This window comes from Hemitrygon akajei, chromosome 5 (assembly GCF_048418815.1).
Source record: "Hemitrygon akajei chromosome 5, sHemAka1.3, whole genome shotgun sequence".
Taxonomy (NCBI): Eukaryota; Metazoa; Chordata; class Chondrichthyes; order Myliobatiformes; family Dasyatidae; genus Hemitrygon; species Hemitrygon akajei.
The window spans coordinates 196,514,813-196,527,500 of NC_133128.1; the positions used below are offsets into that span (position 1 = coordinate 196,514,813).

A 12,688-nucleotide genomic window follows, 5' to 3' on the forward strand; every position below is an offset into this window, starting at 1 on the left:
TGATTGAATTTTTTGAGGATGTGGCTAAACACATTGATGAATGTAGAGCAGTAGATGTAGTGTATATAGATTTCAGCAAGGTATTTGATAAGGTACCCCATGCAAGGCTTATTGAGAAAGTAAGGGGGCATGGGATCCAATGGGACATTGCTTTGTGGATCCAAAACTGGCTTGCCCATAGAAAGCAAAGAGTGGTTGCAGATGGGTCATATTCTGCATGGAGGTCAGTGACCAGTGGTGTGCCTCAGGGATCTGTTCTGGGACCCCTTCTTCTGAATGAGAAAGTGGTGGGATGGGTTAGTAAACTTGCTAATGACACCAAGGTTGGGGTGTTGGGGGTAGTGTGGAGGGCTGTCAGAGGTTACAGCAGGACATCAATAGGATGCATAACTGGGCTGAGAATTGACAGATGGAGTTCAACCCAGATAAGTTTGAAGTGGTTCATTTTGGTAGGTCAAATATGATAGCAGAATATAGTATTAATGGTAAGACTCTTGTCAGTGTGGAGGATCAGAGGGATCTTGGTGTCCAAGTCCATTGGACACTCAAAGCTACTGCTTAGGTTGACTCTGTGGTTAAGAAGGCATGCAATACACTGGTTGAGAGGCAATGTTGCAGCGATATAGGACCCTGGTCAGACCCCACTTGGAGTACTGTGCTCAGTACTGGTCACCTCACTACAGGAAGGATGTGGAAACTATAGAAAGCATGCAGAGGAGATTTTCAAGGATGGTGCCTGGATTGGGGAGCATGCCTAATGAGAATAAGTTGAGCGAACTCGGCCTTTTCTCCTTGGAGTGAGAGGTGACCTGATAGAGGTGTATAAGATGAGAGGCATTGATCATGTGGATAATCCAAAGCTTTTTCCCAGGGCTGAAATGGCCAACATGAGGGGGCACAGTTTTAAGGAGCTTGGAGGTAGGTACAGAGAAGATGTCAGGATTAAGATTTTTTTTTATTTTTATTTTTATTTTTTTTAAAACACAGAGTGGTGAGTACATGGAATGAGCTGCTGGCGACAGTGGTGGAGGTGGATATGATAGGGTCTTTTAAGAGACTCCTGGGTAGGTACCTGGAGCTTAGAAAAATAGAGGGCTAAGTGTAACTTAGATAATTTTTAAATAAGTACATGTTCAGCACAGCATTGTGGGCTGAGGGGCCTGTACTGTACTGTAGGTTTCTATGTTCCTATGCCCTGCATGTTAAAATCTGCCATGATGCCATAACATTGCCCTTTTGACTTGCTGTTTCTATTTCCTTGTGTAACTCTGTGGTACATCTCCTAGCCACTGTTGGGAGGCCCATATATAACTGCATTCAGGGTTCTTTTAAGCTTGTAGTTTCTTAACTTAATCCACAAGGATCCAACATCTTCCGCTCCTATATCCAACATCTTTCTACTGATTTGATGTCATTCCTCACCAGTAGAGCCTCACCACCCCTCTGCCTACCTTCCTATCCCTCCGATATAACGTGTAATCTTGGACATTCAGCTCCCAACTACAATCATCCTTCAGGCATGATTCAGTGATGGCCACAATTTCATACCTGACAATCTGTAAAAGTGCAATAAGATTTTCTACCTTATTTCTTGTACTATGTGCATTTAGATGCAGCACCTTGAGTACTGTATTTGCTATCCTTTCTGATTCTGCATCCCCATTGATTTGATACTCAGCCTATTGGCTGCAATCAAGTCCTATCACTTGCCTGCTCTTCCTGACAATCTGACTGCATGTTATCATTACTTTTTTACCATCCGTCCTTTTTACGTCCCTTCAGTCCGGTTTCCACCCCCTGCCAAATTAGTTTAAACCCTCCCCAACAGCTCTAACAAACCTGCCCATGAGAATGTTCGTTCTCCTCAGATTCAGATGCAACCCGCCACTTTGTGCAGGTCCTACCTCCCCCAGAAGAGATCCCAATGCTCCACTAACCTGCAACCCTGTCCTCTGCGCCTGCTTCTCAGCTATGCATTTATCTACCAGATCACCTTATTTCTACCCTCACTGGCATATAGCACAGGTAGCAGAAATTACTATCCTAGGAGGAAGTTCTGCTTCTCAGCTTGCTGCCTAGCTCCCTAAATTCTTTCTTCAGGATCTGTTTTTTTCCTTTGTCACTGGTACCAATATGTACCAAGACATCAGACTGCCTCCCTCCCTTTCCCAAATGCTGTGGACATGATTTGAGACATCCCTAGGAGGGAACATACCATATACAACTGGGTGTCCCTTTCATGTCCACAGAACTTCCTGTCTGTTCCTCTGACTATTGAGTCCCTTATCACTCCCGCTCCCCTCTTCTACCTCTTTCCCTTCTGCCATGCCAGTTCATCGATGCCATGATCTGTTCCCTCTGAACTGCATGGGTGAATAGCCACGCAGTAACTGAAATGTTCCCACATACAAAGCCTTTGTTGCCATGCATCTGGAATTATGCTAATATAGTTTTGAAATCTGTTAATATAATTGTCTAATAGCCTGTAATTAATGTATTGATGAATATAATCCATAAATTTTCTAAACATACCGCAACCTTTACTTTGAAATATTTTAGAGCTTCATTGTACTTACATTGTCAGTATTTCAAGTTACACCAACATAAGTTGTAACAATACAGAATGTAAGTCAGCAGCCCATTGTTGATAAACCACTGCCCTACTGAACACCAACGCTATCTTGTTAAAACATTTTAGTTTTGCTATTGTTCCTGTCAAATGTTTTAACTGTTTAACATTGTTTACTTGCATTGAGTTGTAGTGTGTGTTTGTTTGATATGAAAGATTCTATATTCTGCATTTTTTGGTAACTAATCTTTCAAAAAATCATTTAAAGAGCCATGCAGTTTTCAGGCCATGTAAAAATTTCCTGCTCAGAGCAATGGTTGGTCAACACAGCTATGAATAAAACAGAGGCAATGTTAGTGCTATGTGGTCTATCCCTCTTAGGCTACATCCACACTACACTGGATAAATCCACAACCGAAGCTTTTTCTCTTAGTTTTTACCCTCCGTCCACACTAAAATGGCATTTTCGTCCCCCAAAAACGGAGCTTTTCAGAAATGCTTTCCAGGGTGGGCGTTTTTGAAAATGCTGCTCGGGCGGATCAGTGTGGACAGCGCAACCAGAGACTTCGGAAAACGCTGTCAGACGGCAGCGCGCTATTTCATTGTTTTCTTGAACACAACCTAACACTTTCAGAACAGACAGCAAAGAGACTGAAGCCAGAAGAGTTAAAACTGTACTCACCAAATACTTTGACCCATAACTTACTGAATAGTATACTGTACTCACTTTGCCATTTTCTGTCCTTGCTCGTATGAAGGTGGTTTACCTATTTATGCAAGTACTTCTCTAACAATAGATGTGTAACAGCCTAATGTAACATCGTATGGAAATACAACACTGACACAGACATGTTTTATACATTTAACAAGGTGTTTTATTAATGCAACAGAGTTAGTCAGTTTTTCAATGTTCGTCGTCAGCTGGGCCAATCTGTCATTGAACTCCGTCGGTTGCTGCCGTACGCTCCAGTATTTGGGGTTTTTTGAGTTTTAATTTCTCCTGCGTGAGAGCCAACAGCTGCCCATCGTTTTAAGTTTTTCTAGTCTATAACTACACAAATGCACACTTCTACGGCGAGATTCAACACCAAACATGTCGCTTGTTTTCAGTAGATGCGCCTTGCGCATGCGCAGGAGGAGGAGATTCGCCGAAATCTCCGTTTCAGTGTGGATAGAGATACTTCCAAAAACAGTGTGGACGCCTATCGTTTTTACTCGAAACCGGCGTTTTCAAAATTATCCAGTCTAGTGTGGATGTAGCCTTAGAAATCTCAATGAGTTAACACCCTTGATCACAAGTCAATGAAACAAATGCCTTCACAGATCGGAGGTGGTAAATCCTACTGATGGTCCCCCCAATAGACTGCCATCTGGTAATTTGCTAACATTGTCTCATCAACAGAACTTTCATACAAATACAAAGACGCCGTTTGCCTGTTGGTAAGGAGGACCAGCTCAGTGCCACCATACGTGGCTATTTTCACCTGGTAGGTTTATCCTAAGATTTTATGTAATATGGTATAATTCTCCAAGGGCTGCTCCAGGGGAGGTACACTTAAACCATGAACAATGAACTGAAAGATTATCAACTTACTTAAGCATGCCCAAATATGTTGCAAAATAAAGTCCTGGTCATCCAGTGAAAGGAGTTTATGAATTCCAAATGTAACAAACTGGCAAGATATGAGAATTTGTACTGAACAATAAGCTGAAATATGGTACACCACTACAACACAACAGCCACATTTTAGGGCCCTTCCACAATTGTGCACAGAGGTAAGAAACATTGGACATTTTAATCACAAGATGTAAAAGGCAAGTTATTGCTGTGTTGATAAAATGTGCTGATAATCTTTATTCATTGTTACCCAAATATTAATAACAGTTTGCATTGAATAAAATCATATTTAGACAGCCAAGTTTTTAAACTTGAGCACTTGTCAGATACAAAATGCTTTGCTTGCTACCTAAAAGTAATTAGCTAGTAAGACCATTAAATTTGACAAAGGGAAAGATTGAATATTAGTCATCTTTAGACATTAAGAAAATGTTTCACATGCTACATTCAGTACCTTTGTTAGTGTTATTTTATAAGTAAAGACAAAGTAATTATTTCTCAGTTAGTTTATCAAATATCTTTGGCAAATGCATGCAAAAAAAGTTCCCAACATTCAAAGTAACAGTAATGTTCTGACTTGTTCAAAATGTTATTTTAATGAAAAACCCTAATGAAAATGAACACTTCATTTTCCACAACATTTTCACTTTCCAATCCAGAGGTATCAAGGAGAACTTTTGCATCCCCAATAGCCACACATTCTAGATGTTTCTTACTCAACTGCTCTTACAGCCAAGTCCATCTTCTCAAGCTCCAAATTCTGCAATTATCCTTCTAAAGCTCACTGCCTCTTCTTTAAGCTGTTTGACAATCTTTAGTCATCTGACTTAAAATTTCTTAATGTGGATAAATGTGTGGTTATCCACTTTGGTTGCAAGAACAGGAAAACAGATTATTATCTGAACGGTGGCTGATTAGGAAAAGGGGAGATGCAATGAGACCTGGGTGTCATTGTACACCAGTCATTGAAGGTGGGCATGCAGGTACAGCAGGCGGTGAAAAAGGCAAATGGTATGTTGGCATTCATAGCAAAAGGATTTGAGTACAGGAGCAGGGAGGTTCTACTGCAGTTGTACAAGGCCTTGGTGAGACTGCACCTAGAGTATTGTGTGCAGTTTTGGTCCCCTAATCTGAGGAAAGACATTCTTGCCATAGAGGGAGTACAGAGAAGGTTCACCAGATTGATTCCTGGGATGGCAGGACTTTCATATGAAGAAAGACTGGATCGACTAGGCTTATACTCACTGGAATTTAGAAGATTGAGGGGGGGGGGATCTTATTGAAACATATAAAATTCTAAAGGGATTGGACAGGCTAGATGCAGGAAGATTGTTTCCAATGTTGGGGAAGTCCAGAATGAGGGGTCACAGTTTAAGGATAAAGGGGAAGCCTTTTAGGACTGAGATGAGGAAAAACTTCTTCACACAGAGAGTGGTGAATCTGTGGAATTCTCTGCCACAGGAAACAGTTGAGGCTGGTTCATTGGCTATATTTAAGAGGAAGTTAGATATGGCCCTTGTGGCTAAAGGGATCAGGGGGTATGGAGAGAAGGCAGGTACAGGGTTCTGAGTTGGATGATCAGCCATGATCATACTGAATGGCGGTGCAGGCTCAAAGGGCCAAATGGCCTACTCCTGCACCTATTTTCTATGTTTCTATGTTATGCAAGATATACTTACATCAGATTTTGTTCAGATTTCTCTGAAGCAAATCAGTGTTTTATATATAAAATATTGTACATAGAGTCACAGACATAACACAAACTGTCACTGTAATACATTGTAGGCGAGTTAAAATTTTGGCACAATATTTCACAAAATCTTGATTGAAACCTTTGGATAAAGAACTATTTCTCGGATACATCAATTTGGCTGTTTTGCCAAATAGGACATTGTTACTAAACTGATAAAATCCTTTCAAAAATGTTCTGAGTTTTCAAATCCTAATATGTTTTATGCATAAACTATTCTACTATACAGGTGTATTATTTCCAAGGGATTGTCTTCCACCAGGAATTCTACAATCTCCAGTTATTTCCCCTGGGAATTGTCACTGGATCCAATGCAACATTTAAACTCTTTAAATACAGCAAACACACATGGAAAAGATTGAAATTCTATCTCTAAAAAGTTAGACCAGTGATCAAAACTGAAAAATGTAAGCTGCTAAACAGACTAGAGAATAACATTGGCAGAACAAATAAAAAGTATTTGTGACAAACTGGAAATAACTGAGGAAAGATAGAGAAGATACAATGGGAAAAGATGGATAAAACTTCAAGCACAATTATATCTTTAAGTGTCTTTTACAGTTAATACTCTTACAATTAAAGTTACAGCCATGGAATCAAAAAACATAGTGTATAGTAGATAAGTTATTGGAGTCACTCAGTCTGCAACAGCCAGCAAGCATCAATAAGACAAAGGAACACATACCAATCCTCAGAGGGTTCAGAAGTGGAGAGAGTGAGCAGTTTCAGATTCCTGCCTGTCAAAATCTGAGGATCAAACCTGGTCCCAACATATCATTGCAGTTATAAAGAAGGCAAGTCAGCGGCTATACTTTATTAGGAGTTTGAAGAGATTTGGTATGTCAACAAATACACTTAAAAACTTCTATATACTGTGGAGAGCATTCTGACAGGCTTCATAACTGTCTGGTATGGTGGGGAGGGGGGCTACCTCTACAGGACCAAAAGAAGCTGCAGAGGGTTGTAAATTTAGTCAGCTCCATCTTGGGTACTAGCCTATGAAGTACCCAGGACATCTTCAGGGACAGGTGTCTCAGAAAGGCAGCATCCATTATTAAGGACCTCCAGCACCCAGAGCATGCCCTTTTCTCACTGTTGCCATCAGGTAGGAGATACAGAAGCCTGAAGGCACACACTCAGCGATTCAGGAACAGCTTCTTCCCTTCTGCCATCCGATTTCCAAAAGGAAATTGAATATTGAATCCTTGGACACTACCTCACTTTTAAAAATTATATTATTTTTGTTTTTGCATGATTTTAATCCACATATACTGTAATTTATTTATTTATTTTTCTCTATATTATGTATTGCATTGAACTGCTGCTGCTAAGTTAACAAATTTCACGTCAAATGCCAGTGATAATAAACCTGATTCTGATTCATAACAATTCTATACTAATTTAACACGCCCACTCCAATCAATCCTCCAAATTCTACCACTCTCCTACACAGCAGGGGTAATGTACAGCAGCCATACAGCCTACCAGATTATTCTTTGATGATTTGTTTGGGAGCTCCTGTTTAATATTGCAACAAAGGAGATATTTCCAACAATTCAATATTGTAATATTTAAGTGTTTTTTTCCATGACACCGTACAAACTGAAAGAATGCAAAAGCAGTCAACCAGAAAGTATCTTCAGAATTCCATTATTAGAAAGAATAAACACAAGATTTGCTACTGATACGAAACAGATCCCTAGTGAATCTGTACAAATAAAAACCGGATGTTCAAACTGAAACCCAATCAAATTAAGACCACCTCTACTCAGTCGTTTCCGTCCTGTTAATAACTGTTTTGTTGTTAATCCTTTTATGACATTTTAACCTTTTTCAATTCTGTCTCAGAAAACTTCACGCTATTTCCTTATTCTGCCGTGTGAAGGCAGAAGGTATATACTACTTTTACACAATTAGCTGTTTAACCGGAATAACCTGCAGAGTAAATTAAATAATCTGCTGTAACCATATAACAATCACAGCACGGAAACAGGCCATCTCGGCTCTCCTAGTCCGTGCCGAACTCTTAATCTCACCTAGCCCCACCTACCCGCACTCAGCCCATAACCCTCCACATACCTATCCAATTTTACCTTAAATGACACAACTGAACTGGCCTCTACTACTTCTACAGGAAGCTCATTCCACACAGCTATCACTCTCTGAGTAAAGAAATACCCCCTCGTGTTTCCCTTAAACTTTTGCCCCCTAACTCTCAAATCATGTCCTCTCATTTGAATCTCCCCTACTCTCAATGGAAACAGCCTATTCACGTCAACTCTATCTATCCCTCTCAAAATTTTAAATACCTCGATCAAATCCCCCCTCAACCTTCTACGCTCCAATGAATAGAGACCTAACTTGTTCAACCTTTCTCTGTAACTTAAGTGCTGAAACCCAGGCAACATCCTAGTAAATCGTCTCTGCACTCTCTCTATTGATATCTTTCCTATAATTCGGTGACCAGAACTGTACACAATATTCCAAATTTGGCCTTACCAATGCCTTGTACAATTTTAACATTACATCCCAACTTCTGTACTCAATGCTCTGATTAGAAAGGCCAGCGTTCCAAAAGCCTTCTTCACCACCCTATCTACATGAGACTCCACCTTCAGAGAACTATGCACTGTTATTCCTAGATCTCTCTGTTCCACTGCATTCCTCAATGCCCTACCATTTACCCTGTATGTTCTATTTGGATTATTCCTGCCAAAATGTAGAACCTCACACTTCTCAGCATTAAACTCCATCTGCCAACGTTCAGCCCATTCTTCTAACCAGCATAAATCTCCCTGCAAGCTTTGAAAACCCACCTCATTATCCACAACACCTCCTACCTTAGTATCATCGGCATACTTACTAATCCAATTTACCACCCCATCATCCAGATCATTTATGTATATCACAAACAACATTGGGCCCAAAACAGATCCCTGAGGCACCCCGCTAGTCACCGGTCTCCATCCCGATAAACAATTATCCACCACTACTCTCTGGCATCTCCCATCTAGCCACTGTTGAATCCATTTTATTACTCCAGCATTAATACCTAACGACTGAACCTTCTTAACTAACCTTCCATGTGGAACTTTGTCAAAGGCCTTGCTGAAGTCCATATAGACTACATCCACTGCCTTACCCTCGTCAACATTCCTCCTAACTTCTTCAAAAAATTCAATAAGGTTTGTCAAACATGACCTTCCACACACAAATCCATGCTGGCTACTCCTAATCAGATCCTGTCTATCCAGATAATTATAAATACTATCTCTAAGAATACTTTCCATTAATTTACCCACCACTGATGTCAAACTGACAGGTCTATAATTGCTAGGCTTACTTCTAGAACCCTTTTTAAACAATGGAACCACATGAGCAATACGCCAATCCTCCAGCACAATCCCCGTTTCTAATGACATCTGAAACATGAGATGACTGTACACGAGAAAAAATCTCACAACACCAAGGACAACCAGACACTGAGTTACAGCACTGCTTAATTAAAATACAAAAGCTGAATTTATTCATATTATCTCAAGGCTGCACTATATAAATATTAATTAATTCTAAGGGCTCGATTGGTAGTTATAAAGACGTACATCTCGATAAGCTGAAATCTGGCTGCTTTATACAAATTGCTTTGACTATTAAAGTTTTGAGTCTTGTCAGCGGAATTTAACCATTATCCATTACTTCCAAATCACCTCGCCAATCATCTTCCAGCGGCTTGTGCTTGGGACCAATGCACTGCACTAATACAGAATGCTTAAACATTACAGGTCTCTCGCTGCAGCAGCACTACACAAGTTGAAACATATAAAATTATACAATTCTTATCTCTGCAGTTTACCATTTCTCGTTTTCATGATGAGAATGACACTAGTGAATAGCAAGGCTAGAGAAACACAAGTTCTGTGGCTGGGGGGGTTTCAGAAAATCTGGAGTACTTACTGAATGCGGCTACGGCCAGGGACAGAGTGACGACGATGGAACTCCAGGACACCCACAAAGCCTTCCTGCGGTAACTCTGAGCTTCATGCGGTTTCAGCCTTTGACTGCTTTCCAGTAAACCTGGGAGAGAGGTGAGGCAAGAAATAAACCTTCTCACTGGTGCTGGCACGTATACATCTCGGTGAAGGGAGAACTGAGTGGCAGACTGATTTTATTGTTTTTGTGTGTGTATATACACACTACACACAGTGTATTGGTAGATTCTGAAAGCAGTGGTTTTAGGTATGATGCTGGATTTAATAATTTCTACCTGTTTTCTGTAATTTTCAAACTGCCAGAACGTCAGACAATTGAATTTAGAATAAAATGAATAAAAAATACTCTACATTTAATAGGCAAAATTGATGACCAGTCTCAGAACTATAAACAAGTGTTCTGTTTTAACGCAATTTGATAATTTGCATTGTGGAGTCAGACAAAAGGTTACGTCTCTCTGGTAAGTATATAGCAAGTAATGTCTCTGATTTATGCTCCGGTGCCTCTGGCCTCCCGCCTCAAGCTCTGCATCGGCAGCGGCACCGCACACTCACCCCTGTTCTCCACCGAATCGCCTAACTGCGCGCTTTCGGTTATTCTCATTTCGTTGCCTTTCTCCATCTTGAACTGTTCTTCCGACTGACTGGATACCGAGGAGCAATGGCCGTTCCTGCCGTCGGTGGCACTTGCGAAATCTGCAGGTGAGCCGTCCATGGTTGAAATAGGGAGAATGCCTCACACTGCCGAGATGTCTGAACCGAGAGAAAAAAGGAGACAAGAGGTTAAACATAAACGACAGCTCGCGTACGCGATTCATCAGCGCAGAGCTGCAAACGAGAAAGGATGTCGTTGACGACCTGTCTCTAATTAAAATTGAGTTTGGTCAAATCAGCCCCTGAACTACTTTGAGTTAACACAGCCGGACAACCAACCATCAATACTAACCCTATTACAAGAACAAACACTTATAAACTTCAATCATTTTCGGCCCGTGTATCTGCTAAAGGCGCTTCGCACGGGGAAACATAACAGTTTTCTTTTGAAACTTAGTCTGTCTGGTACACAGCGCCTGCAACGCAGGAATTTATGTAATCCAGGGGGCGGTCCTTCAAATGAGTTCCTTGTTTTAAATATTTTTGGTAGGAACACAATTTAAAATCGTATTTATGACAGGCGGTGCTCTGTGATCATTCTGCAAAACAATAGGTGTTTGACATTATTGTAACTTGGTATAGGGATGGGGTGGGAGGAACTGCTTAAAATTTGAAGTGATTAAAATGAAATTTCCGTCGTCTGTGAGCCTGCATATAAATGTATGCGAAATTGATAGAACTGCTTTAGACAAAACTCGTGTCCTCTAGGATGAGTTTCGGAATAGATTTGTAAACCCGGAAGGATTATGTTACAGTGAGCTGTTGAATATGCATGGTATGATTTTGCTGTGCAGTTAATCTACATTTCTATTCTCGGATGCCCGATGCCAGTTGTACTGCAGTCTTTCGCGAAGACCTGATCAATTCCGTCTCAACTGTTAGGCTGCAGTGTAATTCCTGAGCCAGGTGATAATGATGGATTACTTTGTTCGTGTGCTAGAAATCACACGGGGGTTTCGTTTTTCTCGTGTTCTCGACAGTGGCAAGCGATGCACCATTACACGCTGTTAAAATATTTGCACATGAAAGCGAAGGGTCTCGGGGCTAAACATTGGATTGTGGTAACATCTGATGCTGATAAGAATGCTTAGTCCGTAGATGTATAGGTCAAGAGACGTACGATGTTATAGCAATACCCGCCAATTAAGACAGGACAGATTAGTATGAAACTAGTTGTTGGTGGAGCTAAATTGCTGCAGGGTAACTTGCTCTGCGTGTACAGGCGAGTGGCAGGAGTTGATAGAGATGAGAGGATAATAAATTGGAGTTTTAGTGTAAATTAGTCTCTCTGTAGGCAGGGACTCCTGACAAAGGCTGTTTCCCTTTGCTAATGTAGAGTGAAATGGTAAATTATCTCTAAATTAGAAGTTGTGATTAATAGTGAATCCCTTTTTCCATACAGTGTCATAGAGTCATCCAGTCTGGTTACAGGCCCTTCAACCCAACCAGTCTATGCTGACCACAGTGACCCTGTCTTTGCCCATTTCCCTCTGAGCCCAGCCCCTCCATGTACCTATCCAAAACCTTCTCACCTGCCTCAACCACTCCTTCTGGCAGCTCCTTCCATATACTCACCACCCTCTACACGGAAAAAGCATCGTTCAATCCCTGTTATATTCCCCCTTCACTCCGAAATCTATGCCCATAGTTTTGACTTCCCTACCCTGGGAAAAAGACTGTTATCACCCGCCTCTCCTAATTTTAAATGTTCTAATAATGTCACCCTTAATTCTCCTACATCTCAAGCCTGGCCAGCTTCTCCCATCCTTGCAAATAATTGCTGCATTCTTTCCAGTTTAACCACATCTTTCCCGAGCAAAACTGTACACAGTACTCCGAGTGTGTCCTCACCAACAGCTTCTACCACTGCAACATTATGCTAAACTCAGTACCTGAGTGATAACAGTCAGTGTGCTAAAAGCCTTTTTCACCACCCTAGCTACCTGTGATGTTGCTTTCAGCAAACTTTGTACTGTACTTTGAGATCCCTCTATTCATTACACTCTCTTGTGCTCTACCAGTCATGGTCTAAATCTGACACTTCAAAATGCATCTCCTCATTTTGAAATCTATTTGCCCAATTCTCCAGTTGATCAAGATACCCTATA

General features: G+C 40.9%; 1 protein-coding gene across 1 annotated transcript in view; it reads right to left on the reverse strand.

The window, feature by feature from the left end:
- The window catches only part of tmem163a (transmembrane protein 163a), a 235,086-nt gene extending 224,087 nt beyond the window's left edge, over positions 1-10,999 (reverse strand). Inside the window, exons 1-3 of the mRNA XM_073047605.1 lie at positions 10,873-10,999; positions 10,482-10,679; positions 9,892-10,011 (exon numbers count right to left, since the gene is read on the reverse strand). Of these exons, the coding sequence (XP_072903706.1) occupies positions 9,892-10,011; positions 10,482-10,641 (280 nt within the window). The 5' untranslated portion in view covers positions 10,642-10,679; positions 10,873-10,999. The remainder of the gene's footprint in view (positions 1-9,891; positions 10,012-10,481; positions 10,680-10,872) is intronic.
- Positions 11,000-12,688: the final 1,689 nt, after the last annotated feature.